Consider the following 26,949-nt stretch of genomic DNA (forward strand, 5'->3'; position numbering starts at 1 on the left):
CATGTGTTCATACTTCTGGCATGCCAAGAATCTACTCAACATATTACAAAATATTTTGTGTTTCACCGTTAACATTCCACTTGCACGAATTGACATAAAATAGCCCATTACTGTTCATGTAACTCTGAAGTGCTATGAATTTCTTGACAAGTCTGTTTCAGAGGAGACCTTCTGTTTTACAATTTCAAGAACAAACCTGAGCAAATGGTAGCGTTCAACCCACATGGCTCACGGATTTTACCCAGTGAGTCAGTCTCCAACATGGTGTCTTTCCACATCCAAGGGTTCAAGGTCAAAAGTGAATGTGTCAGGTCACTGGCAAAGCAATGAGCTTGGTAGTAAAAGCTCACACTCTGGAATAGAGATACCTAATAGGCTGTGTGTCCTTGGGCAAGGGGCTCTCTCTCTGAGCCTCAGTTTCCTCATCTATAAAATGAGGACAGTAATAGTTTCTACCCCAGGAGGTTATTGTGGAGATTAAAGGAAACATGCAGGTAGAGGGTTTCACACAGTGCCCAGTACAGAACAGGGGCTCAGCCACTGCTTGGCTGTTACTCCCGGGCATAGACCCTCAGGGTTCTAGGTCAATGTGCAGAAAGAAAGGGACCTAACGGGCCCATCTCCTCCATCAGAGGCTCCCCGGCAGCCTTCCTTGTTCCACCACCCGCTTTTACAAAGGAAAATGATTTGGCTGAAAAAACCAGGAAACGAATTTTCAAGATCTTGATGATCAACAATGTCCCTATTTCTTTAAAACGGCATCTCCCAAACTTGCGTATGTGTAAAAGTCACCTGGAGTTTGTTAACACAGATTCCCTCAGGAATTTGGACTCAGTAGGCCTGGGGAAGGGACTGAGAATTGGTATTGCTAACCAGCCCCCAGGTGATGGTGAGGTCGTCAATTTAAAACTTAAAGGTGTGGGATCATGAAGTAGGGGGACATTGTGCTGGGAACGGATGGCCTCGCTTACTGTTGTTTTTTTTTTTTGGCCGCACTGCACTGCATTTGGGGTCTTAGTTCCCCAACCAGGGATCGAACCCACGGCCTCTGCATTGGAAGTACGGAGTCTTAACCACTGGACCGCCAGGGAAGTCCCCCCACTTACTGTTCTTGTTATTGAAGGCCGACACAGACAAGGCATGCTCCATGTCTCTGAGCTTGATTTCTTCCCTCTGCTTTCCACTTCTCCAGAAATCTAAAGCCACGTCTGTGATCCTTTCTGCTCCAGCATTGCTGCAAAAGAACTCTAGTGAATAAGGACTGGGGTTTTTTCCCCGAAGCCCCCAGGCTGGGGCTCAGAGCTCTTCAAACCATGTCCCAGCCCCGACTTTACCTGAGAAATACGAAGATGGCTTTCTGATAGGAGACCCCATCCAAGTTGTCATAATAGTCTAGGTAAGGCTTGATGGCATCTATGAGGCCAGCATGCATCTTGTCCATCTCATCAAATATGAAGATGGACCTCGCACAGGCACTCACGTTGCCGCGAATCCACGACTGTAACTGATCCTGAACGACAAGGGGGAAGAGCCAATACAGATGCTCAGAGTGTGAGTGACACCACCAGAGTGAGCACTATTAACGCTACAACCGCCTCTACAAAGGCTGCATTTACGGACTGCTTACTGTGTGCTCCCCACTGTGCTAAGAACTTTATACAAGCTCTTTTGTTTCTCACCACAACGCCACGTAGTGGGCATTATCATACCCATTGTACAGATGAGGAAACTGAAGCAGAGAGAGCATAGTCAACTGAGATTACAAACTTTGCCCAAGATTACAAAATTAGTATGTGACAGAGCTAAGATCTGAATCCCACCCTGCCTGATTCCAAGGCCCCACACTCTGATTGTAATTCTTGTCCTGCGACATGTCATGTCGACGCTGTGTCACTGAGTTGCGGGGCCTCTGTCATCAAAATGGCAATGTTAACACATATCCTGTGCACGCCAGCCTTCTCGGAAGAAGGCAGAGGCCAAGTGACCTCTTCTCTCATTCAGTCCTTAGATCAGCCTGGAGAAGGGGCTCTAACTTTCCGATGGGGGAAGTGAGGAGAACTCAAGTGCACACACACTTGGGGATGAGTGTGGTGAGGCAACACTCTTGAGTTTCTGGAACAATGCCTGGAGGTTGCTGAAATAAATTTGCTTAAGTGGAACATTCCCTAAGAACATATTTAGGCACTTCTTATATTAAACAATCAAGATAAGAAGGAGAAAGGACCCTTTACATCAGAAATTTGAACTATGGTTCTATACAGTTCTTTCCTGGATGTTTCCCCCTATGGTAAGGAGAAAGAATTAGCTACCTGTTTCTGAGGAAAATTCTGTAAGTTACAATGACTTGACTTCTTGACTTCTTATGATTTGGGGTTTTGCTTGGCTACTCGGACCATGGTTACAATGTTCCATGGGTACATATTTAACTTAAGCAGTAACTCTGCTCTGTAGGTATGGACTAACCTCTATTTACAGAACGAGAACCTTAGGGGAGCTGAAGTGACTTGCCCGAGTCCACAAAGCGAACCACCTTTTAAACAAGGATTCCTTCATGTCTGGCAGGCTCCAGCAGCCAAGGTCTTCCCATTCTGCTTCTCCCACTTACAGACAACAACAGAGAACATGTATCGAGCACTCACTACAGGTAAGATGCTGTTCTAACCACTGTTCATACAATGTTTTATTGTGATCTTCCAAAACCCATCAGAGTAGTTACTACTGTGTTCCCTATTTCACAGATGAGGAAACTGAGGTGTAGAGAGGTTAAGTAACTTGCTCAAAGTCACACAGCTATTAAACAGTGAAGACAGAATGCTAACTAGGGTGACTAACTCATCTCTATTTGCCTGGAACTTTCTCAGTTGTAGCACTGAAAGTCCCACATCCCAGAGACTCCTGGACAGTTGGTGACCCTGATGTTCTCCCAAGCCAAAGGGAAAAATGTGTTCACACAAGTGAGGATTAAAAAAGGCAATAGTTAACGTTGATTTGAACGCTTATGTGCCAGGCATCATGTTACATACTTGACACACAGAGCTCAAGAAATCCTCACAACTGCCATTTGACAGGTGAAGAACCTGAGTCTCAGGGAGGTCAGGTGACTTTCCCACAATTACACAGCTGTAAGGAGCCTTAGGGCTCAAATCCAGGTGTGCCTGCTGACAAAGCCAGACTGTTAAATAGGGAGTTAAACCGTAAAAGCAAACTTAGGCCTCCCTAGAAACGTTTCCTCTTTTATAAAACGTGTTAAGATTTGAAGATCTTTAAACTGGATTTGATTATGTCCATCTCTCAAATCCTATGACCCCACTTACTATCACACTGAGCCTGTTTTCAGAAACCACCACGAGCTTTGATGGTATAATTGCTCCCTGCATCTCCAACCCTCTGTAAGTTCCACACTTTTCAAAGAGGAACTGATGCATTTTCAGGGCTCTCTCATTTCAACACGGAATTTCCAAATCCCGTTCCCCAACAAAGAAACCCCAAACCCAGCATCATCCAGGAAGGATCCCGAAATTTGGCCCTTGCCTTATACAGGGTGATGTTGGAGACGTGAGGGAAGTGCAGTGTGGCCACAAACAGGTGGACGTAGTCACTGTTCAGACCACCCTCGTAAATATTCTCTGCGATGATCTTGCTGACAAAATTTTTGCCGGTGCCCGTCCACCCGTGTAGGGAGAGGGTGAGAGGTTTCTTGGGCTTCGGGTTGCTTATGAAGCCAGACACAGCATTTAAGATGACTTTCTTTGCAAGATGCTGTCCAAAGAGCTTGCTGTCCAGATCCTTCTGCAGCGCTGGGAAAAACAAAGCCAGTCAGGCGGGGAGTAGGGGGACACACGTGGCAAAACGCAGCCCAGTTGACAGGCTCATGTGAAAGCCAGCAAAGCCCGCTAAGCTCTTCAAGCGTCTAGTGAGACGCGGAAGTAGGTAAGCACTTGGCCCAGGTGACCGGCGGGTCCAGCAGGCCCTCCCTCTGCTAGTCCTGCCCGTTCCCGAGCCCTCCTTCCTGAAGAGACCCTTGGCTCCAGTGCCTCCGCCACCAGCGTGAGCCCCTCACCCCCGCTCGGTCCCTCCCACCCCACGCCCGGCTGGAAAAGGGCGGCGGTTCGGGCCCCGTTGCTCCGCCTCGGAAGAGTCCCCACCAGCCTTCCCGTCTCCGGCGAGGAAGGAGTAAAAACTCTCTGCAGGAAGTTTCCAATCGTCCACACTTCCAGCTTCTGAGCGAAGGTGCCCAAACAGCAGCTGGCTTCCGCAGGTCTCCGACCAAAGTCCGGTCTGCCTGTGGTCGTGGCCCAGGAGGCAGGCCCCATCCCGCACTCCGGTTCCGGGTCCGGCCCCCGCCGGCCTCAGCGCTGCCCGGGCTTCCGGGCCTCCTGGACCCCAGCCTCTGACCCCCGCCCCAGCCCTAGCACCAGCCCCCAGCCCCCGCCCCATCCTACCGTCTCGGCTGAGGCTCTGCTTCTGGCTGCAGCACTCGGCGAACAGGCAGTAGAGGCGCGGGTAGGAGATGTAGCCGGTGAGGACGCCGGCCAGGGCCAGTCCCAGGCTGATGGGCTCCACCGCCCGCACCGCCAACGGCGCCAGCAGCACCAGGCCCAGTGCGGCCCGGCTCAGCTTCATGCCCGGACCCGCGCCGCCCCGCGCGTTCTCGCGCCTACCGCAGACCGGCGCTACCGCCAGACTGCACTTCCGGTCCCTCCCGCCGGGGCCGCCATCTTTGTAGCGGGCGGACCTCCTCCGACGCCGGCGGCCGCCATCTTTGTGAGGGGCAGGCCCGTGCCTGCTTTGGGCGCTGGGGCCGCTGGAGGGGCCAATTTTTTTTTTTAATAAAACATTTTTGGGAACAGTTTTACATTTATAGAAAAGTTGACAGGGCAGTACAGAGAGGTTCCATATTACCACACCCCCGCCCGCACAGTTTCCCCTATTATTAACATCTTACATTAGTATGTTACATTTGTTAAAATTAATGAACTTATATTGCTAGATTGTAACTAAAGTTTCTTCATATTTCCTTAGGTTTTACCTAACGTCCTATTTGTGATCCGGGATCCCATCCAAGATACCACATTATATTTAGTTGTCATGTCTCCTTAGCTCCCCTTGGCTGTGACTGTTTCTCAAACTTTCCTTGGTTTTGATGACCTTGAGAGTTTGAGGGGAGTACTGGTCAAATCTTTTGTAGGATCCCCAACTACTGGAATTTGTCTGATGCTTTCCTTATGATTAGACTGGAGTTACGGGTTTTGGGGAGGAGTATACTTTACAGAGATAAAGTGCTATTTTTATAACATCATATCAAAGGTACACAGTCAACATGATTTATGACTGTTGATGTTGACCTTCATCACCTGGATAAGGTAGTGTTGGTCAGGTCTCTCCCAGGTAACGATACTTCCACTCATTCATTCATCATTTTGAGGATCGCCTATGGACTCGATCCTGGGGATTCAAGAAAAAGTGAGGCACACGTGATTCCTGCCTTCAGTGACCTTGCATTCATTCGAGTGAAGGGGAAAAAAAGCTAGAAGAAAATCTGGTTTACAGATGAGAAAACTGAGGCTCCGAGGCGAACGGATTTGTCCAACGATTTAAGGAAGCTGTGAGCAGGGCTCAGATCTGACTCCAAAGCCACACTTCTCTAACCACACAATACCTGCTTTAAATCAGCCCAGGAGTCAACCGACCTGTTCTTTCCTCGTCACAACCTGTGTAACTACCTCAGGAAAAATGGCACAGGTGGGCCGTACTTGACAGCTCAGAGACTGGAGCCTGTCCACCTCTCTTAAACTAAATGAGAAAACCCCTCTCAGTGACTGAATTTTGCTTTTGAGCTGCCCAACCCCCAGACTCTGAACACATTACCTAGCGTTGGTATAAGAAGACGCAATACAAACAATAAGGCTGGGTCCATTTCATATTTAATACTTAAGTGCTAAAAGTGATAGAAATTGTTTTTTCTTTCATAATGAAAAGAAACAGATAATTTTGTAAAAGTCAGAAAATACTAGTGTCCCTTTGATCTCAACCTAGATTTTTCTGCTGTCAGCTGGATCCACTGTAAACTGTGAAGGATGCATTTCTGAACCCCACTCCAGATACTTGAAAATAGGAGACATGATTGCATATATAATAATAATAAAACCACAATCTAAAGGGTATTATCTCACCCTGAAACACACAACTGTTTCCTCCTGACCCAGGGCAAATATTAGGAGAAAGTCAACATATTTACAAACGAGATTTAATAATGCTCTCAAGAATAGAGTTTGTCCCCAAATAGGAAAACTACACATTGTTTCAAAAGGTTACAAATTCAGTGCCTGAAAAATCCAGCAGGTAAGCAGCAGGACTGATATAGAGTCTGTTTTGGGAACTGTCTGCTAGCCAATGAGCAGGCTTCTGTCCAGGAAGCCTTTGATCAGGGGGATAAAGGGAGTGAACGACACTATTTACAACCCACTTTGCACCTCTCCCCTTTAGCCTCCCTCAGTACCGCCTGTTCATCTTCTTGAACTTCTCGTAGTGATAGTCATCTGTGGCCTTCTCGTTAGCAGGACGCTTGCGGTTGGGAGGGGACCCTGAGAAGGAAAAGAGGAAAAGCTGTTTGCCATGCTGGAAGCCAACAACAGGCTTAGCTCCACGTAGGCAAGGACGACCATGCCTGTCTCACTCCCTACAGGAGCCCCAGGGCCTACTCTAGTGAACAGGAACATAGTAGGGCCTCAGTAAGTACCCGTTTTTGGGTGAATAGCAATAAACATGGTGGAGTCAGGTGTCAGCCAAAATATGCTGACTTCAATGTTAGACCAGGTGAACAGCAGTAGCTACGCTTCATTGAGAGCTTGACAACATACCAGGCATGGCACTAAATCTTTTTAGACAAGACTTCCTTTCACCCACGCAGCAATCCTAGCAGGGGCATGTTACCATCTCTGCTCAGAGAGGTTAGCTGATTTGCTCAAGGTCACTCAGGAAGTGAAGGTAGGCTGAGTTGAACCCAAGTCTGGTGCCTCCAAAGTCCCTGCTTCCTAGGTATTAATAATAGGAAGCTCTTTGGGAATCAAAGACTACACAGCTAAGGTGTTACAGAAAATAATTTCTCAAGTAGGAAGGAAGAAACAGAGCAACAGGCTGGATTTTCAGAAACCTCAGCAAATTTAGCATTTCCTTAGAATCATCCCATTGTTGATGAGAAAGATGACACCGCCTGGTGCTGGTGAGCACGTGGGAAAGGGGCACTGCTGGACGTTGCTGGCGGAAGAACAAATTAGGATCATTTGGAGAGTTCTCAGAAGGCAGCTTTAGGACATGACATAGGCAAGAATGATCATCATTAAATAGGGAAAAATGGGAAACAACCTAAGTGTCCTGCCAGAGGGAAATGGTTAGACTATAGGACCTCTATCTGTACAGCAGAACGTGATATGGCCATTGAAAGGGAAAATGTATTTACTGTCATGGAGAGACAGGCAGAGCACACTAAAAAGCTGTGAGATCCTATTAAGTATGTATACAGCATATGTATATTTTTTAAAAGTGGGCAAGGTTATACACAGTCAGCCCTTGGTATTCCTGGGTTCCGCATCCATGGATACGGAGGGCTGACCGTGGGACTTGAGCATCCACAGATTTTGGTGTCTGCAGCGGGTCCTGGAACCAGTCCCCCACGGATACTGAGGGATAACAATATATAAAAATGTTAACAGGGGCCGTCTTTGGGTGGTGAAATTATGATTAACTTTTAATTTACTTTTGCTTATTGAAATTTTCTAATTTTTTGAGTCTCTATTATATTTGACAGCCCAGCGAATCCTTAGAGCAACCCCAAGTGGTAAGTTTTGTTACTATCCCCATCTTAGAGGTAAAGAAACTGAGGCTTGGACAGGGGAAGGCACGTGACCATGGTCCAGAGAACGGGCTAGAACCCAGATGCCCTGACCCCAAAGCCCAAGCGCCGCCCCGGCCGAGTCCCTCCCCACCCCCACGGGCCCTGGGAAGCGGTCGCGCCAGGCGGCCCGAGGCCTCCGCTGTACTCACGCTCAGGCTCCGGCTTCTCTGTGTCACCCACTCTCAACGGTCGGGCTTTGGGCTCTTCTTTGTTTCTCCGTATGGGAGCATTGAGCTCCTCATGATAAACTGGACCAAAAGAGACCAGGGGACGGGTCAGACAGACTTTGGGAACCCAGGGACCTCAACCCAATAGCGTGGGCTGGAGCTGCTTCCCCAGAGACGCGACACTTACATCGGTTGTGCTGCACGTAATTCACAGCCATGTTGGTGGGCACAAAGGATGTCTCACTGTCTTTCTTCTTGTTCTGCTGCTCTGCCAGCAGACGGGCCTTGGCATCCTCCGTGGAAATGATATTTTTTATTTTAGCACTATGGGGAGAAAGGAGCCACACCACAGTGAGATCATCACACCTTTGGGCCTCAGATGGAACTGACTAAAGGGGCTGGCAGCCCCCCCACTGCATAAGGACGTCATCTTTCTCGGGGCACAGCTCTCTACAGTTTACCAACTCCCCTGCGGTCAGATTGTCACGGAGCTCTCCCAGCATCGGAGGTGCAGGAGTTACTCTCTTCTGATCAAGAGGAAATTGAGCTGGAGGACAGGTGAACTGACTAAGGCTCAAAGCTATTAAGGCCAAAAAGGAAGCGAGAACCCAAAAGTCTCCCAACTTTCTACCACACCCGAAGATGATAATGACCACTGTATTTCCTCCACAATAATCCCCTTTTGGAGCAGATGCTTTGTAGTAAAAATGAAAGAAGGATCACGGGGTGGGTGAGCCTTTATCATTGCTCCTGCTAGAATAAGGCAGAAGAATACAAGGACCTGAATAGAAGAGCTGAAGAGCTGTGAACAAAGGCTAAATAAGAACATTCTTGGGGGCTTCCCTGGTGGCGCAGTGGTTAAGAATCTGCCTGCCAATGCAGGGGACACGGGTTCGAGCCCTGGTCTGGGGGGATCCCACATGCCGCGGAGCAACTGGGCCCGTGAGCCACAATTACTGAGCCTGAGCGTCTGGAGCCTGTGCTTCGCAACAAGAGAGGCCGCGATAGTGAGAGGCCCGCGCACCGTGATGAAGAGTGGCCCCGCTTGCCGCAACTAGAGAAAGCCCTCGCACAGAAACGAAGACCCAACACAGCCATAAATAAATTAAAAAAAAAAAAAAAAGCGCACATATATTAAAAAACAAAAAACAAAAAAAATTCTTGTTTTCGGCAGAGTCCCTTGTCTCTTTAACTACTTCTGACCAACCCTTCAGAGAAACTCCTGGCAACAACCACGTCAGCCTGCCACAGAAGACAGTTTATGTCTGTGGGTTTCCAAGGAGGCAGGTTAAGAAACAGTCCCTTAACTCTGAACTGGAAAGCAGAGAGCTCGTCCTTTCTGCCTAGGGGCGGGGGAGGCGCGGCCGCGGGTCGGAAGCGCACTCGATGCCGAGGTCCACCTCCGGGATGCCGCTCAGCATCTGATTGGACAGCATCTCCTCGGTCTTCTTTGCTGAGGAGACCCGGATGTTTTCCGGCAGTTCGTAAAGGCAGTCCTCTGCGTTCTTCGGCTTGACTTTCTGTTCCTCGTGTTCCACGATCCCTTTCCGCTTCTTCAGCTCCGTCTCAATGTACTTCATCCTGAAATGAGATACCCAAAGGCCTCGAAGAGGGGCAGGAGAGCTCACAACTGGTGTCTTTTAAATGAGTGGTCCCCAACACTGGCTCACGGAGCCGTGATGGTTGACGATGAAGTTGCCATCGTTCCATGGAGAAGGAGAAAAATAAAAATAACTTGAGTTTTCAAATCAAGCTAAAATTTTTCAACTTAAAGCACCAACCTATATTATGAGATTCTGTCCTACCACACCATGTGTAAGGTTCTTTGAAGACAAAAAGATAATGGTAGATGGTAGTTTGTTTAACAGCCTTGTTGCCAAAATGAAAAATAGGCAAGTCCACTGTTTATCCCTGCAATTTTGCGGGGGGTGGAACATTACTAGTCAAGGAATCTAAAATTCCAAGAACCACACTTTTAAAGAATTTTTGAGTTTTTCAAAGTCCTCAAGCCTCAGGGGGTGGCGAAAGGGGAGGCAGGGGTGCGAGAGGGGCCAATCTGCTGTCTTTGGATAAGTCTAGAAATGTCATCTGTGACAAAATATCTTGGACTCTGGCTGGAGCCCTCCCCCAATCTCTTACTGATGAACAGACTGACACCTACATGTCCGCGTCCTCATCCCTTCGGTTGGTTTCTGCAGAAAATGACGTCCCCAGATGGAGGTCTTCCTCTTCACTGATCCTAAAAAAAGAGAACAGTGAAGCAGAGCCTTACAGTCACAGTTAAATGAGGCTGAGTGTGATGTTACATGAATAAAACAAGTATGCAACGAAACGTACATGGTCAAAAAATATATACATATATATGATATGTAAATAGAAGGAACTCTAGGAACATATGCAAGCACACTGATGGCCTCTGGAGATACCTCGGGGGAATGAGTAGATTTGTTTATATTTCACTTTTGTATTGTTTGTATTATTTTTGTAACTGTGTTTCTATGTTTTCCTCAAAAAAGAAAAACAACTTCCACATGGGTTTGAAAGACAATATATAGGGGCTTCCCAGGTGGCGCAGTGGTTGGGAGTCCACCTGCCAGTGCAGGGGACACGGGTTCGAGGCCTGGTCCAGGAGGATCCCACATGCCGCAGAGCAACTAAGCCCCTGCGCCACAGCTCTGGAGCCTGCGAGCCACAACTACTGAAGCCCGTGCGCCACAACTACTGAAGCCCGTGCACCTGGAGCCTGTGCTCCGCAACGGGAGAGGCCACTGCAATGAGAAGCCCACGCACCGCAACGAGGAGTGGCCCCCGCTCGCCACAACTAGAGAAAGCCCGCGCGCAGCAGCGAAGACCCAACGCAACTAAGGATAAATAAAAAAGAAAAAAAAGACAATATACAATGCACCTTTGCAAGAGGTGCCTACCTGCATCACTCTAAGTTAACTTTTGAAGAGTTTTTGTTTTCTTTGTTTTTAAACAACGTACCCTTTACAAAGCACAAAGGGTACTCCAAGATGTCCCATTAAAGCTGCGGCGGGACCCAGCTCCCTGGGGGAACACAGACCCAGGCAGGGGCTGCAGGTGAATTTGCCTCTCAGCCAGTTTTGCACTTACTTATCTTTGCCCCTTTCCTTTAGTTTCTTCATGTCCACCATCCCGCCTGTCTTCATCTGAAAGGGATCATCCTGCAGACAGCAAACACAGCCGAGAAGAAGCATCTATATAACTTGCAGTGGAATTTTTTTTTTTTTCTTTTAAGAAAACACAATCATCCACTGAAGAGCAGCCACATCTTCCCACTGCCCAAGGAGGACCCCACAACTTACCACTAGAGTGGTCTCTTCTTGTACCTTCTCTCCCACCAGCAGGGCTACAGCACTGAGAAAAGCCAAAAAGTCGGGGAGAGAGAGATAGAAAGGGCACAATTCAGAGATGAGGAGAAACATTTAGGAAGTCTGTAGGTTGCAACATTAGGGCAATGGTGAGATTTGCGGGGTGAACATTGAAGCCGGCTGGAAAAGCCTACAAGAATAACAGGGTCCAAGAAACACTCTAGACGCTGGAGGTGGGGGTAGTGGTGACGTCAGTGGTACATTTTCCTGTAAAGTCATTTAGCATTATCTTGGCTTAGAAATCTCATTTCTAAGATTATGCCTTCAGGGAAAATGAAGCTAAAGACAAATGCAGAAAAATACTATTGCAGCCTTATTTGATGGTGAAATTTTAAAAAATGATGTACAGGTCCCAAAATAAGGGGTAAGTTAAATTATGATATGTACATCTGATAGAATATTATGCAGATATTAAAAAGGTTTTCAGAAAAATTACCCACAATGTGGTTGAATGCTCACAATATCATGAGTTGAAAATACAGTAGTCCCCCTTTATCTGTGGTTTCACTTTCCACAGTGTCAGTCATCTGCAGTCCAAAAATATTAAATGGAAAATTCCAGAAATAAAAAATTCGTAAGTTTTAAATTACCAGCTGTTATGAATGGTGTGATGAATCTCTGCCATCCTGCCCCGTCCCACAGAGGAGGTGAATCATCCCTTTGTCCTGAGTGTCCACACTATACATTACTCACCCATCAGTATAGGAAAAAATAATCTACATAAGGTTCAGTACTACCCAGGCTTCAGGTATCCACTGGGGGTCTCAGAACATAGCCCCCGTGGATAAGAGGGGACTACCGAAGAAGAATAGAATAAAAGTAAAGCTGCTCATCGTCTTTACAAAAAAGAGACAAAACAGACAAGAAACAAACATTAAATGTTAACACTGATCACCTCTGTATGGGAGAATTATGGGTACTGTTTATTTTTATGATTATACTTTTCTAAATTTTCCCAAACTCTTAACAATCAGTGTGCATTTCACAATTAATCACAGTGTGCATTTGACAATAAAAACACTGATCAATGACCTGTTTCTGACCTCTGGAGCAAACTTCAAGATCACAAGGCTCGGGGCATGTCCTGGTTAAACATCTGCAAAAAACGCTTGGACCCCTCCCCAGGCAGTACTAGGTGTAAAGTGTGTCAAGAGAAGGGGCTATGTCTGAGGAGATATTTGTGACAGCGACCGGGTGGGGATGGGGGAGTCGGGGTAGGTGGTGTCTCGGTCATCCCCTCCTCCTCCTCCTCCTCCTCCGGGTCCTCTCCCCCACGCAGTACCCACCTCACCCCGTTGGGCCTCTTCCTCAGGTTCTGCACCTCTCGGGTCTCTTCCAGTTTTAATCTAAAAAAAAAAAAAACAAAAGGCAATGCACAGGCTGAGAGACCCTCCACGGAACTCAGAGTCAAAAGGCAGCTTCGACGGACACCCCTGCCCCGCTGCCTGCCCGCAGTGGTCCAGAGGGTGACTCTGCGTCTGGACCCACCAACGGGAGTCAGAACCGCTGCGCATGCCAGGGGCACCTCTCCCAACCATGAGACCTTGGGGCGGCGGTCTCATCCCTAGGGGCCTCAATTTCTTCGCAGAAGGGGATAACAACCCGGCTCATAATTAGCAATGTTGTCAAAGAGGTGCCTGGCCGGTGGCGAATCCCCCTAGGCTGCCTCTCTCTTCCTGCCCCGTGGAAGCCCGCCCCAAACGCACCGAACCTCCTCTGAGTCCTGCTCATCGTCCTCCGACTCCGAGTCGGCCCGGCGCCGGCGGAAAGTCTTCCCGGTGACCGGCATAGTCGCGCCAGCCCCACGGTCTAACCGCCGAGCCCCTGCGCTGAGATCTAGGATACTTCCGGCGCTCAGCAGTGAGATCAGAGCGCCGGCCCCTGCCCGGCCCGGCCCCGCCACAAGCCCTCCGGCCCCGCCCCCGGCCCACACCGTTCATCTGACCGCGCCCCTACCCCTGGCGTCGGCCTCTTCCGATTGGGCGGCCAAGGGGGAGGAGGCGGGGCGCGGCCGGCCGGGCCTCACGACCCTGCGCTGCGCCGAGCCGCGGAAGGCGCGCTTGGCTGACAGGCGGAGGTGGCGCGGTTGCTACGGCAGGTGAGTTCCGGGCCGCAGCCAGTTGCTTCAGGGGGCCGGGTCTCTCGGAGCAGGGGCGAGCACAGTCCAGCTACGGGCCGGCGGGGGCCTGGCCCTGCCTGGTACGCAGAACGCCGCGGCCAGGTGAGCTGAGCCTGGGACCCCTCCCCCCGGCCGCCACCGCCCTGTCCCCTCCTCCGGCCAGCGCCCAGGGGATCCTCTCGGGCCCCAGCAGCCCACTTCGAGCCCCCAGGGGCTCGTTGCTTCTCCGGAACAAGGGCTGCTGTCTCTTTTATTTCTGCCTGGGCCTGACCCAGCGTTTAAAGCACATGTGTGGCGTCTCGGAGCGCTGACTTGTATTTCCCCGGGGTCTGGGCCCTGACGGGCACTTTTTTCTTTAGGGACAAAAGATGACCACTTCTTAGCGATGATGAATTAAAGTCCCAGCCCCGACTGCCCCGCTAATGATGGCTTCCAGCCACTTCTCCCCGAGGAGAGTCGCGTCTGGTGTTTTGAACCCACCCGGGAGGGTTTGAGGGTAGAGGGTGCTTGCTGGCAGCTTCCCGGGACCTTCGGGGACCTTGTTTTCGTCCTTTGTCACGAGGACTGTCTCTCCGGCCTCCGCCCCTTCTACCCGAGGATGCTGTGAGGATTAAGTTTATTTGAAAAAAACAGGCATCAACAAACGCTTAGGATATACCTAAATGCATAAATAATGGCTTACGGGACGTCTAGAAAGCTCTTATTAGTTTTTCCTTTCTCCATATACTGTCTGTCCTTTCCTTTGCAAGAACTACCTCTTATTAAACACTTCTTATGTGGCAGGCACTGGACTCAGCATTATTTCATTGAACTCATCCAACAATCCTAGGAAGTAGATTCAGTTACTGTTTTTCACTTTGCAAATGAAGACACCAAGGCTCAGAGAGGCAGTATGTGCCTCAGGTAACACAGCTGGAAGGTGGAGCAGGAATCAGTTACAAGCCTACCTCTGCTGCACCTTGTACACATAAGAGTTCAGTAAATGTTTACTGCGGGTTCCCTGTTCCGGAAGGCCATTCTGAAGCAGGGCAGCATTTCTGGAATGCCTTACTTTTCTCTGGAACAGTCTCCTTGGAGGTGGTTGTCCTCTTCCTTGGACTGAGGCAAATAGTAGACTCAGGACTTGTTGGAACAGCCTTTTGGCTTTGATGAAAAGCCGTAGTTTAAAAGCCTCCAAGTCCTGCCCTCTGCAGCCTGGTTCAGCCAAACCCAGATGCACATGGAATCACTGGGCACCTTGTCCGTGGCGGCTGAAGGAGAGGCTCCTTGGGAATTGCTGCAGGAACCCAGGGAGTCGACGTCTGCAGCTCTCACGCTCTCAGAGTTGGCTCCGATTTTGCCCTCCCAGCAGCGCTCCCACCGGGGGTACTGGGCAGCACTAAGGGGAGGGCCACAAGGTCAAGGACATTTCTGGATCCTCCTCATCTGACATCCCAGGGAGGACCATCTGGTACAGATGCACTGTCCCCGCTGGCCAAGACCAGAGTGCCCACTGATAACCTCCTGGGCTGTAGCAGATCTAATTGAGACTTGTTTAGCAAAAGTCCTGCTGAAAAGTGGCAGCTGTGAATCTGGCAGCGTGTGGCTGGGCTGAGGTGCTGCAGATCCTCTGAGTTCTGCTGGGCCTTTTTGGGGATGGGATGAAACTGCTTCTCAGAGGGAGCCTGTGGGAAATCTGGGTTCTCTTCAGTTCAGAGATAGACCATGTCTTAGTCTGGCTTGAGAGCTTGGTTCCTGAAGGAAATGTCCAGGTTTGGCTTGGGTTTGGGTTAGTGTGCTGGCGCCTTTCTGGAGCCAGGTGAAATGTGGGCCTGTGTCAGTGAGCATTAGTGTCCTTGGGATCCAGCAAAATGATTGCAGTTCACAGCCTGGCCATAGTAAGTATTCAGTGAATGTTTGTTAGACTGGTTTACTTATTCATCAGCTATTTACTGAGCTTTCAGTATACGGAGCAGGCACTGTTTTAGGTGCTTGAAAAACATCAGGGAGCAAAAGAGACTAAAGACCCCTGAACTAGTGGACTTTATGTTCTGACAACATGATAAGTATGTAAAGTATGTTAGAAGGTGATGCCATGGAAATAGAAAAAAATAGAGCAAGGCAAGGGAATCAGGGGTGGGAGGGACGATTGACTTGCTAATTTAAGTTGGTGTTCTGGTTTGCGGTTTGGTCGGTAACATGACAAAGCAGTGGACTGAATTATAGGCCCTGGGTTCAAGTCCCAGTTCTGCCAGCTTGCTGTGTGAGTCTGGCCAGGAACCTTCCCTTCTCTGAGCCAGTTTCCCCACCAGAGTCCCTCCTGTGCCGTTTACTGGCTGTGTGACCTTGGCATGAACCTCTCTGATCCTTTTCTGCTTGGTGGTTTTAGGGGTCCTAGTCTGAGTTTCTGCTTAGACCTACTCCAGGGTTTGCAGCTTTTCAGTGACCGTGGCCAGTCACTGCCTCCCGCCTGTTAAGCCCCAGGGACTGCCAGCGTGGGGCAGCACAAACCCCATTAACAGACTCTTGTGGACCCCGGAACAAAGTGCAGTACCAGGTTTCGGGCCATGCAGAGATGTTATCCTAAACTTAAGGAATTTAAGTTGAGCAGAAAAATGCTGTGTGAAGAATGACTCAGAAGAGGCACTCGTGAGGGAGGCCAGGGGAAGCTACTCTGGGGGTGTGGGGGTGTGGGTTCAAGGATGTGAAGGCCATCCGCACTCCAGTCTGGCCAGGGCTGTTTGGGAGCTGGTAGAGCCGACAGTTCAGAGCACTGACTTTGGGGCAGGCAGTCCTGGGTTTGAATCCTGGCTCCGCTGCTCAGTAGCTGTGTGGCCCCCTGCCAGTCACTTCGCCTCTCTGAGCCTCCGTCTTTCCTCCTTTAGTGATGGAGGTGGAGATGGATTTAGTTCTCAATGTTGCCCGACCTCCAGAGTGGTTGTGAGGATTTAGTGAGGTCTGGTAGTACCCGTTCCAGTACACAGGGCCGCTCCGGGCGGCGGCAGGCAGGGCTTGGCAGGGAAGGAGGTTTGAGGGTCCTGCTTTGAGAGTCGGAAAGATGGTGGACTCAGTGAATTAAGACTGGTTAAAGGAAGGGGTGTATCTGGGGTTTGGGGAAGATGGGGTTGCTTGGAAGTAGAATGGAGAGAAGGCACGAGGGAGGGAAGAGGTACGTGTTCTGTGGGGCGGAGGGCAGCATGGAGGGGCGTGGGCACAGGTGTGTGGGGTGTGGAGTGGCCAGTTTGGTGAGGATCAGGGCAGCTGGGGTCCTTGCGCTGGGGGCGGGCTTGGTAGCATCACCTTCCCGTCCTGAGGAACTGGGCTCTTAGGTGGCAGGAGGATGTAGCCGGAACCCCTAGGAAAGTGATGAGTAATGGGCACCTGAGGCCTGGTCGCAGCAGCTCTGCCAGGCCCAGATGTGCTGCCTCACTGCCTGCGCTCCTGCGCGGGGTTGAGGTGGGTTACTTTCCCCGTCACTCCGTGCAGGCCCCGGGGAGGGGGAACGTGCCTGCCCTTATTCAGGATGAAGCATCTTGGAAGTCTCATCCGGGGCCTGCAACGGGTGGGCTCAGTGCCAGACCTACCGGCTTGCCTCCTTTCTTCCTGCTTTGTCGTCCCCGAGAGAGGAGGTGGGTCTGGTGGGTCAGGAGGGAGAGGCCCTGGGGTCGCTGTAGTGGAGGCGCAACCCCTCTGGCTGGCATCTCTGGCGCTGGCCGTGGGGCAGTGATTCCCAACAGCACAGCAGAGCCGCGGCTCTCAAGAGGGCCCATTCCCGCATCCAGGCCTCTCAGCAGCGCAGGTATCTTTCCCTTTCAGTCTTTATTAAACACCTGCTGTGTGCACTCCATTTATTTGCACAGAGGGAAGGGTGGGAAGGGCTGTGAAGGCGGACCCCACCTGGCTCACTTCCCACTGCACCGCTTCCTTGCTCTGTGGTCTCAGGCAAATGGCTTCCCATCTTGGAGCCTCCGTTCTTCGTCCATAAGATGAGAAACAGCGGTCCTTACCCAAGAGTGTGTAGTGAAGTGCCGGACATCGTGCCTAGCTCAGAGCGGGCATCGTGCCTAGCTCGGAGCAGGCACTCGAGCTTCTGCTGTTGAGTTATGGTTACCTTTTCCGAAAGACCCCTCCCTGCTCCCACCTTAAGTGAATTAAAGGGACTCTTTCAAAAGTGTCTATTTTGAAAAACATCAAACTTATAGAAAAGTAAAAAGAATAATAAAATGAAATCCCATTTATACCCTTCACCTGTATTCACCGATTATTAATATGTTTGCCCTGTTTACTGTCTATATATTTATACACTCATTATCACCAGAATCGTTATTGCCGATCTATTTAAGAGTAAGTTGCAGATATCATGACCCTTTGCCCCTAAATATTTCAGGAGGAATTATCTAAGAACAAGGACACTGTAATACGTAACCAGAAAATGGTTTTCATCTTCAGAAACTTTAACATTGATATAATACTCTATCAGTTTCCCAGGGCTGCCGTAAAGTCCACAGACTGGGTGGCTTAAACAACAGAAATTTATTTTCTCACATTTCTGGAGGCTGGAGGTCCAAAATAAAGATGTCAGCAGATTTGGTTTCTTCTGAGGCCTCTCCTTGACTTGTAGACGGTGACCTTCTTGCTGTGTCCTCACATGGTCTTTTCTCTGGGTGCATCCTTGGTGCCTCTTTGTGTATCCAAATTTCCTCCTTTTATAAGGACACTAGTCAGGTTGGATTAAGGCCCACCCTAAAGACCTCATTGAACTTAATTACCTCTTTAAAGACCTTATCTCCCAATAAGATTACACTCTGAGGTACTGGAGGTTAGGACTTCAACATATGAATTGGTGGGGGGACACAACTGGGTCCATAACAAATACTGTCATCTAATATGCAGTCCATGTTCAAATGTGTCAGTTGTTCCACTAATGTCCTTTTCCCCGTTGATCCAGGATCCAATTTTGTCAAGTCTTTTTAGTGCCTTTTCTCTGGAACAGTTTCTCAGCCTGTGTTGAGAAAGGGAATTGATTTGCCCAGAAGCAGAGGTGCTGGCTGCCTTGGGACAGGAACCCTATTTAAGGATTTGCTCCATTCCCTTGGGTCTCTTTTCAGGGCTTTACTTTGATGTCAAAAGCACCAGGAGGTGAGCTTGGATCTTTAAAAGCGTCACCGAGAGCCAGAACTGCGTTAGTCACCTGCTGTGTGTCATACTTGGTGGACATTATACATTTCTCGGCTGGGCTGGTCGGCCTGCCCTGTCCTGGGCAATGGAACCCTGAGTGAAAAGCTTACGCAGGACATGCGACTTAACGTTCCTACCAATCTCAGTTTCCAGATCTATAAAACATGGCCAGTAACACAATTTATAGTACTAAGCATTTTTTGAACTTTGTTGCTGTGCAGATAAATACAAACTCTGAGCCGCCCTGCAAGTCCAAGTGATCAGAAGTCATTAAATCCTTCCCATGCATTGTCCCACTTCATCCTCTCAGTTACCCTCGTTGCTGTCTTTGTCCCCATTTTCCTGGATGAGGAGACTGAGGATTGGGTGATTTAGCTAAAGATACACAGCTTGCAAGTGACAAGAGCAAGGAGCCGAACGCAGGGCTAGCTGTCTCCAGAATCACCTTGTGTGATTACAGACAACTCCGGGGATGATGGGTGTGGAGCAACTGACGTGTAGTAAGAGCGCAGTGGAAGGTGGCTCCCGTTGGTAATTACAGCATCCCCTGTGGCTGCACACAGGTGCCCTGGTGTTGAAACAGGGAACTCTGTGCCCCATGTGGGCAGGGCCCGGGCCTGGCTTCTTTCCCATCACCCTGAGGAGGTCAGTGTTGGTTGGGGACCAAGATAAAACAAAATGAAAATTTTTAGACGGCTGGGATCAGTAAAGTATGATCCTTGCAGACTCATGCACTTCAGATGTTTCAGATCCTGCGTGGAATATTAAGCACCCAAAGTTTTTGGTACTACCACTTGACGTTTTCCTGTATGTAAACTGATTTTTTAAAACTTGAAGTATAGTTGATTTACAATGTCGTGTTAGTTTCAGGTGTATAGCACAGTGATTCAGTTATACATACATACATATATAGGTGTACATAGGTATATATATGTGTGTATGTAGGTATATATAGGTGTGTTTATATATATATATATGTATTCTTTTTCAGATTCTTTTCCTTTATAGGTTACTACAAAATATTGAATATAGTTCCCTGTGCTATACAGTAGGTCCTTGTTGGTTATCTATTTTATATAGTAGGGTGTGTATGTTAATCCCAACCTCCTAATTTCCCCTTTGGTAACCATAAGTTTGTTTTCTGTGTTTGTGGGTCTATTTGTATAAAATGATTTTAAACCATTAACTTTTTTTTTTAATGATTATTAATTAATTTATTTATTTTTGGCTGTGTTGGGTCTTCGTTTCTGTGCGAGGGCTTTCTCCAGTTGCGGCAAGCGGGGGCCACTCTTTATCGCGGTGCGCGGGCCTCTCACTATCGTGGCCTCTCTTGTTGCGGAGCATAGGCTCCAGACGCTCAGGCTCAGTAGTTGTGGCTCACGGGCCTAGTTGCTCCGCGGCATGTGGGATCTTCCCAGACCAGGGCTCAAACCCGTGTCCCCTGCATCGGCAGGCAGATTCTCAACCACTGCGCCACCAGGGAAGCCCCTAACCATTAACTTTTTAACTAATGTTAGTAAACCTTAAACTTTCTATGTTGCTCATACACTGATGGGAGGCAGGTAAATTTATATAATCTTTCTGGAGGAAAATTTGTCAATATATATCTAGTGCCTTCAAAAGAAACATTTTGACCCAGTAATTTTTCCTGTGGTCAAAGATGTAGTCAAAGATTTATATTCTAAAATATTCCTCACTGCCATATATCTAAGGACAAAACACATACACACACGCACACAAATATCTTAAGTGTCCAACAGTAGGAGAATGGTTAAGTAAGGTATTGTAGAGCTTAAATTGTATGTGGTGTAATGTTATTCAGCCATTAGAAATGAAGTTGTTGAAAAGAAATCTAGTGACGTGGGAAACGTATATAATATAAACCAAAAAAATCTGTATACAAACTATATCTGTTATAGTCTGGTTTAGTTTTAAAATTTATATATTTATACATATGAATAAGAATTACCAAAGCAGTAACCAAATTTTTTTCTGTATAGAAGGATTACAGGTGATTTTTATTTCATTTTATGTTTGTCTGTGTTTTCCAGCTTCTATGGAGGTGAATATTAATTTTATTAAAACCAAACAAAAACGCCGTTTTCTCTTTGCAGGATAGGTAGGAGAAGATGAAAATTTTTAATCCAGCGCAGAAGTTCATGAGACAAAAACAAAGGTGTTAAGAGCAAATCTTCTTCCGAATGAGTCACAAGGTGAAGAGTTATACTTTCAAGCCATCCAGGTGGCGGCTGAGGCACTTCCTCTGCTGGGGCTTCCGGGACCCCTCAGGTGCTGCTGCCCCTCTCTGAAATGGCCCTCAAGTGTCCTGTTCACACTCTGTGGGCCTGGAGAGCTCCAAGGGATGAGGTTCTCCTCCCCCAGGGCGCTCTCAGGAGTCTGCAGAGAAGCACAGGCAGACGCGAGAGGGGCAGCCCCACGTACCGAAGAGGCCGGACACATGCGCCTCTTATTTTCGAAACTTTAAAAATTATACTTAAAAGTAACCTATTAGGGTCTGCGTTACAAAAGCAACACAAATTCGTTGCAGAAAATGCAGACGAGCAAAAAAGGAGGAAAAACAATCACTTGACTCCATCCTCCCAGAGATGAGGAGAGCACCCTTTCTGTAGGTGCAAAAACAAAATTATTTTACCAAAGTGGAATTTTACTATAACAGTGTTTTATAGCTTTTTGACTTTTTTTTCCTTTTCCATTATGGTTTATTACAGGACATTGAATATCGTTTCTGTGCTATACAGTAGGACCTTATTTATCCATTCTATGTATAGTAGTTTGCCTGTGTATAGCTTTTTTTTTTAAAATAAATTTATTTTATTTATTTATCTGTTTATTTTTTGGCTGCGTTGGGTCTTCGTTGCTGCGCGCGGGCTTTCTCTAGTTGCGGTGAGCGGGGGCTACTCTTCGTTGCGGTGCGCGGGCTTCTTATTGCGGTGGCTTCTCTTGTTGCGGAGCACAGTCTCTAGGCGCACGGGCTTCAGTAGTTGTGGCACGAGGGCTTCAGTAGTTGTGGCTCGCGGGCTCTAGAACTGCAGGCTCAGTAGTTGTGGCACACAGGCTTAGTTGCTCCGTGGCATGTGGGATCTTCCCGGACCAGGGCTCGAACCCGTGTCCCCTGTATTGGCAGGCGGATTCTTAACCACCGCGCCACTAGGGAAGCCCTGTATAGCTTTTTGACTTCTGATTCATTCAGCAAATATTTACTGAGAAGTTACTGTGTTCCAGGTGCTGTTTTAGGTATTTGGGATACAACAGTGCATAAAACAGATCCCTGCCCTTAGGGGACTCACATTCTTGAGGAAAGATAGGAATTAGACAAAAAAACAAACAAAAAAACCCGGCAGTCTAGTGGTTAGGACTCTGCGCTTCCACTGCAGGGGACCTGGATTCGATCCCTGGTTGGGAACTAAGATCCTGCCTGCTGTACAGCGTAGCCAAAAAAAAAAAAAAAAAAAAAAAAAAAAAAAAAAAAAAAAAAGGGCTTCCCTGGTGGCGCAGTGGTTGAGAGTCTGCCTGCCAATGCAGGGGACACGGGTTCGAGCCCTGGTCTGGGAAGATCCCACATGCCACGGAGCAGCTGGGCCCGTGAGCCACAATTGCTGAGCCTGCGCGTCTGGAGCCTGTGCTCCGCAACAAGAGAGGCCGCAATGGTGAGAGGCCCGCGCACCGCGATGAAGAGTGGTCCCCACTTGCTGCAACTAGAGAAAGCCCTCGCACACAAACGAAGACTCAACACAGTCATAAATAAATAAATAAATAAAAGAACGTGAATTTCTTTAAAAAAAAAAAAAAAGATAAATGACCAAAATGATTATAGAGCATGCCAAGTATGGGCCAGGATGGACAGAGGGCCTTTCTCGAAAGAGAGTAGCGGGGTAGGGTGGGACTGCCTTCAGCAGGGTGGCCAGGGGACCTGGTCAGGGGACAGTGAAGCTGAGACCTGAAGGATGAGAGAGGGAGAGATACAATGAGCAGCATGGCAGGGCACCAGTGGGGACCAGTGTCTTTCCTGGTCATTGAGTATTTTACTTCATTATACCCCGTCCCAGCTTTTTCAAAATTTTTTTAATGGTGTCATATTATATGTATTCTTCTGCAACTTATTTAAAAGTTATTGTATTTTATTTTAGTTTTAAAATGTCAGTAGAATACATATAACATAAAATGTACCATCTTAATCATTTTCTAGTGTACGGTTCGCTGGCGTTAAGTATATTCACAATGTTATGCAACCATCACCACCATCCATCTCCAGAACTTTTCCATCTCCCCAAGCTGAAACTCTGCACCCACAAATCAACTCCCCATTCCCCCTACCCCTGACACCCATCATTCTACTGTCTGTCTCTATGGATTTGACTCCTCTAGGGACCTCATATAGGTAGAGTCGTACAGTATTTGTCCTTTTGTGTCCGGCTTATTTCATTTCGCATAACGTCATCTAAAACATTCCAAGACCATAGAAAGTTCTCTCTTGCCTCTTTGCAGTGTAGCCTTACCTTCTGCCCCAGGCAACTACTGATCCAGTTTCTATCACTGCAGATTAGTTGCGTCTGTTTTGAAATTTCATAAAAGTAGAATCATATAATGTGTACTTTTTTGTTTCTTCGACTTCTTTTGCTCAGTTTAATGTTTCTGGAATTGATTCATGTTGCTGTGTATATCAGTAGGTCTTTCTAATGCCATGTATTATTCTATGATATGAAAATACCAATAGTTTGCTTCAGTCCCCTGTTTGTTGGACATTTAGGGTCTTTCCAATTTTTGGCTATTATGTATAAAGCTATTATGAGCGTCTGTGTACAAGTCTTTGTGTAGATGCATGATTTCATTTCTCCTGGGAAAATATCTAAGAGAGGAATTGCAGGATCCTGTGATAAGTACAAGCTTAACTTTGTAGGAAACTGCTAAACTATTTTCCAAAGCTTTTTATACCACTTAACACTCCTATCAGAATATATGAGAATTCCTTTACAAATTCAGCAACAGCTGGTAACATAGGTTATTAGTTTTAGATATTCTTGGGTGTGTGAGATGTTATCTCATGGTTTTAACGTGCATGTCTCTGATGGCAGATGACGTTGAGCGTGCTTTCATGGGTTCGTTGGCCGTTCTTACTTGGTGAAGTATCTGTTCAATCATTTGTCCGTTTAACAAAATTGGACCATTTATCCTTTTGGGAGTTGTAAGAGTTCTTTATATATTTTGGATATTTGTCAGATACAGGTTTCGTGAACATTTTCTCCCAGCCTGTAGCTTGCCTTTTCATTTTCTTAACAGCATCTTTTGAAAAGAAAAAGTTTTAATTTTGAAAAAGTCCAGTTCATCAATGTTTCCTTTTATGACTAATGCCTTTTGTGTCCTGAGACCTTCGCCAGCTTCAAAGTCGCCAAGATTTTCTCCTGTTTTTTCCTCTAGAAGTTTCAGAGTTTTAATTTGTTTGTTTAAAGTCTGTGATCCGGAGACTTGGCGGGCTGCTCCGTGCCCAGGCTGGTCCTGGAGGGGCTGTTGGTCGACGGGAGGGTCAGGGTGAGGTCCGGGGCTGCGGTGGAGGGGAGGTCAGCCGCAGCACCGTGGTGGCTCAGCAGACGGACCTTGAGGGCTCCGTGGGGTTTGCAGATCTCCCACATCAAGTGTACAGCAATCAGTGAAGAGAGCGGTTGAATTCACACTTAGGGTTCTACATTAACCAACTCGTTACTCCTCACGGATTTGTATTCTCCAGAGCATCCAGGTCCTTCCATAGAATAAAAAAGACCGTATAGGTGGAACAATCCAAAGTTTTCTTCACAGAAGGTGGTGTTCAGTTGCTGCTCACAACAGTTGATGCCCTGGGGTTTGGAGATGCAGTCGGTCATAGTAACTGCTGACAGCCTGTTACTGACTGCATTGATAATACATGCGAGGACCACCTAAGTGCAGAATCTCGAGTGAACAGACGTTAGATGCTGGACAACAAGATGCAGTGTTGTTTACACTTCGTTGCTCCTTCAAGACATGGACTTCAACCACTGGATATCGAGTTTATGAAGTATTTGCATGAAAAAGTGAGTATTATCCCACTTATTGCCAAAGCTCGCACCAGAGAAGTGCCAACAGTTTAGAAAACAGATGATGAAAGAAACCCAAGACTATAAAATTAAAATACGTGAATTTCCAGAAACAGATGATGATGAAGAAGAAAAACTTGTTAAAAACATGGAGGACCGTTTACCTCTTGCTGTGGAAGGTGGCAATACTGTCATCAAGGTTAATGGCAAAAGGGTCAGAGGAAGGCGGTATCCTTGGGGTATTGCTGAAGTTAAAAGTGGTGAACATTGGGATTTGACAATTCTAAGAAATATGTTGCTAAGAACACACATGCAGGACTTGAAAAATGTTATTGGTAACGTGCGCTATGAGAACTACAGAAGCAGAAAACCTGCAGCTGTGACTTACAATGGAGTTGATAACAACAAGAACAAAAGACAGCTTCCTAAGAGCCCCCTGGCACAAATGGAAGAAGAAAGAAGGGAGCATGTAGCTAAGATGAAGTTGGAGATGGAGCAGGTGTTGGAGATGAAGGCCAAAGAAAAAGTTCAAAAGCTGAAGGACTCTGAAGCTGAGCTCCAGCGGCACCATGAGCAAATGAAAAAGAATTTGGAAGCACTGCACAAAGAATTAGAGGAAAAATGTCATCAATTTGAAGATGAGAAAGCAAACTGGAAAGCTCAACAGTGTACTTTCGAACAACCGAACTCTTTGAGAACCATGGAAAAGAATGAGAAGAAAGGGAAGATCTTTTAAACCCTCTACTGATCACCAATTACATTAAAGTCTGTGATTCATTTCTAAGTAATTTTTGTATACGATATGTAGGGTAGGTGTTAAAGTTCATTTTTTTTTACCATATGGATATCATTGTTCCAGTACCATTTGTTGAAAAGACCATCTTTTGCCCATTGAATTATATCAGTACCTTGGGATTTCCCTGGTGGTCCAGTGGGTAAGACTCCACGCTCCCAATGCAGGGGGAGCAGGTTCTATCCCTGGTCAGGGAACTACATCCTGCATGCCACAACTAAGAGTCCGCATGCCGCGGCTAAGAAGTCCCCACGCCACAACTAAGAGTCCGCATGCCGCGGTTAGGAAGTCCGCACGCCACAGCTAAGAGTCCGCATGCCGTGGTTAGGAAGTCTGCGTGCCACAACTAAGACTTGGCACAGCCAAAATTAAAATAATAATAATAATAATAATGAATTAGTACCTTTGTTGGAAATCAATTGACAACAAATGTGTGGGTCTAGACTCTCTACTCTGTTTCCTTGAGCTGTATGTCTGTGTTTGAGCCCATGCCACACTGACTTGATTACTGTAGCTTTATAGAAAGTCTTAAGTCAAGTGGTATAAGTCTTCCAACTTTGTTCTTTTCAAAAATTGTTTTGGCTATTCTAGGTCTTTTGCTTTTCCCTATAAATTTTATTTTATTTTTTTTTAATGAAAAAATTTTATTTATTTATTTATTTAGACTGTGTTAGGTCTTCAGTGCTGTGCACGGGCTTTCTCTAGTTGCGGCGAGCAGGGGCTACTCTTCATTGCCGCACGTGGGCTTCTCATTGCAGTGGCTTCTCTTGTGGAGCACAGGCTCTAGGCGTGTGGGCTTCAGTAGTTGCGGCACGCGGACCCTAGGGTGCGGGGGCTTCAGAAGTGGTGACACACGGGCTCTAGGGCACACGGGCTTCAGTAGTTGTGGTGCACGGGCTCAGTAGCTGTGGCTTGCGGGCTCTAGAGCGCAGGCTCAGTAGTTGTGGCACTACTACTACGGGCTTAGTTGCTTCGTGGCATGTGGGATCTTCCTGGACCAGGGATTGAACCCGTGTCCCCCGCATTGGCAGGAGGATTCTTAACCACTGCACCACCAGGGAAGTCCCCTTATAAATTTTAGAATCAGGGCTTCCCCGGTGGCGCAGTGGTTGGGAATCTGCCTGCCAATGCAGGGGACACGGGTTCGAGCCCTGGTCTGGGAGGATCCTGCATGCCGCGGAGCAACTGGGCCCGTGGGCCACAACTACTGAGCCTGCGCGTCTGGAGCCTGTGCTCCACAACAAGAGAGGCCGTGACGGTGAGAGGCCTGCGCACCGCGATGAAGAGTGGCCCCCGCTTGCCGCAGCTGGAGAAGGCCCTCGCACAGAGGCGAGGACCCAACACAGCCAAAAATAAATA

The 26,949-nt window shown here is 47.8% G+C and overlaps 3 protein-coding genes and 1 pseudogene across 11 annotated transcripts in view; 2 read left to right on the forward strand and 2 right to left on the reverse strand.

Moving 5' to 3' along the window:
* The window catches only part of TOR1A (torsin family 1 member A), a 53,224-nt gene extending 48,538 nt beyond the window's left edge, over positions 1–4,686 (reverse strand). For 2 of the 3 annotated variants that reach the window (XM_036854692.1, XM_036854693.1), the window contains exons 1-4: positions 4,443–4,686; positions 3,532–3,797; positions 1,335–1,510; positions 1,107–1,234 (exon numbers count right to left, since the gene is read on the reverse strand). In XM_036854692.1, coding sequence (XP_036710587.1) covers positions 1,107–1,234; positions 1,335–1,510; positions 3,532–3,797; positions 4,443–4,623 — 751 coding nt within the window. In that variant the 5' untranslated portion in view covers positions 4,624–4,686. The remainder of the gene's footprint in view (positions 1–1,106; positions 1,235–1,334; positions 1,511–3,531; positions 3,798–4,442) is intronic. The other variant, XM_036854691.1, reaches the window with a different exon arrangement.
* A 1,222-nt stretch (positions 4,687–5,908) lies between these two features.
* Positions 5,909–13,323, reverse strand: C6H9orf78 (chromosome 6 C9orf78 homolog). Of its 2 annotated transcripts, none has more exons than XM_036856726.1 (9): positions 13,160–13,323; positions 12,740–12,799; positions 11,388–11,439; positions 11,176–11,246; positions 10,223–10,300; positions 9,445–9,642; positions 8,249–8,385; positions 8,044–8,142; positions 5,909–6,584 (listed from the first exon to the last, which is right to left on the reverse strand). In XM_036856726.1, exons 1-9 carry the CDS (start codon positions 13,240–13,242, stop codon positions 6,493–6,495), a joined length of 870 nt encoding a protein of 289 aa, XP_036712621.1. In that variant the 5' UTR covers positions 13,243–13,323; the 3' UTR covers positions 5,909–6,492. The 2 variants fall into 2 exon arrangements, with proteins under 2 accessions (XP_036712621.1, XP_036712622.1); XM_036856727.1 differs by having other exon boundaries at positions 6,234–6,584; positions 13,165–13,298.
* A 134-nt stretch (positions 13,324–13,457) lies between these two features.
* Positions 13,458–26,949, forward strand: part of USP20 (ubiquitin specific peptidase 20) — a 48,870-nt gene continuing 35,378 nt past the window's right edge. For 5 of the 6 annotated variants that reach the window (XM_036855544.1, XM_036855547.1, XM_036855543.1 and 2 more), the window contains exon 1: positions 13,458–13,551. The gene's annotated coding sequence lies outside the window, so the exon portion shown is untranslated. Of the gene's footprint in view, positions 13,552–13,602; positions 13,675–26,949 lie in introns of those variants that run through there. The other variant, XM_036855545.1, reaches the window with a different exon arrangement.
* Positions 22,587–25,533, forward strand: LOC118896426 (annotated as a pseudogene).

This window comes from Balaenoptera musculus, chromosome 6 (genome assembly GCF_009873245.2).
Source record: "Balaenoptera musculus isolate JJ_BM4_2016_0621 chromosome 6, mBalMus1.pri.v3, whole genome shotgun sequence".
In the NCBI taxonomy this organism is placed as follows: Eukaryota; Metazoa; Chordata; class Mammalia; order Artiodactyla; family Balaenopteridae; genus Balaenoptera; species Balaenoptera musculus.

Coding starts and splice junctions, on each gene's coding strand:
- C6H9orf78 (XM_036856726.1), bottom strand. CDS start 13,242: ATGCCGGTCACCGGGAAGACTTTCCGCCGGCGCCGGGCCGACTCGGAG. Junction 9,643..10,222: donor AGGGATGAGGACGCGGACAT/GTAGGTGTCAGT, acceptor ATCTCATTTCAG/GATGAAGTACATTGAGACGG. Junction 8,143..8,248: donor TTACGTGCAGCACAACCGAT/GTAAGTGTCGCG, acceptor CTTTTGGTCCAG/TTTATCATGAGGAGCTCAAT.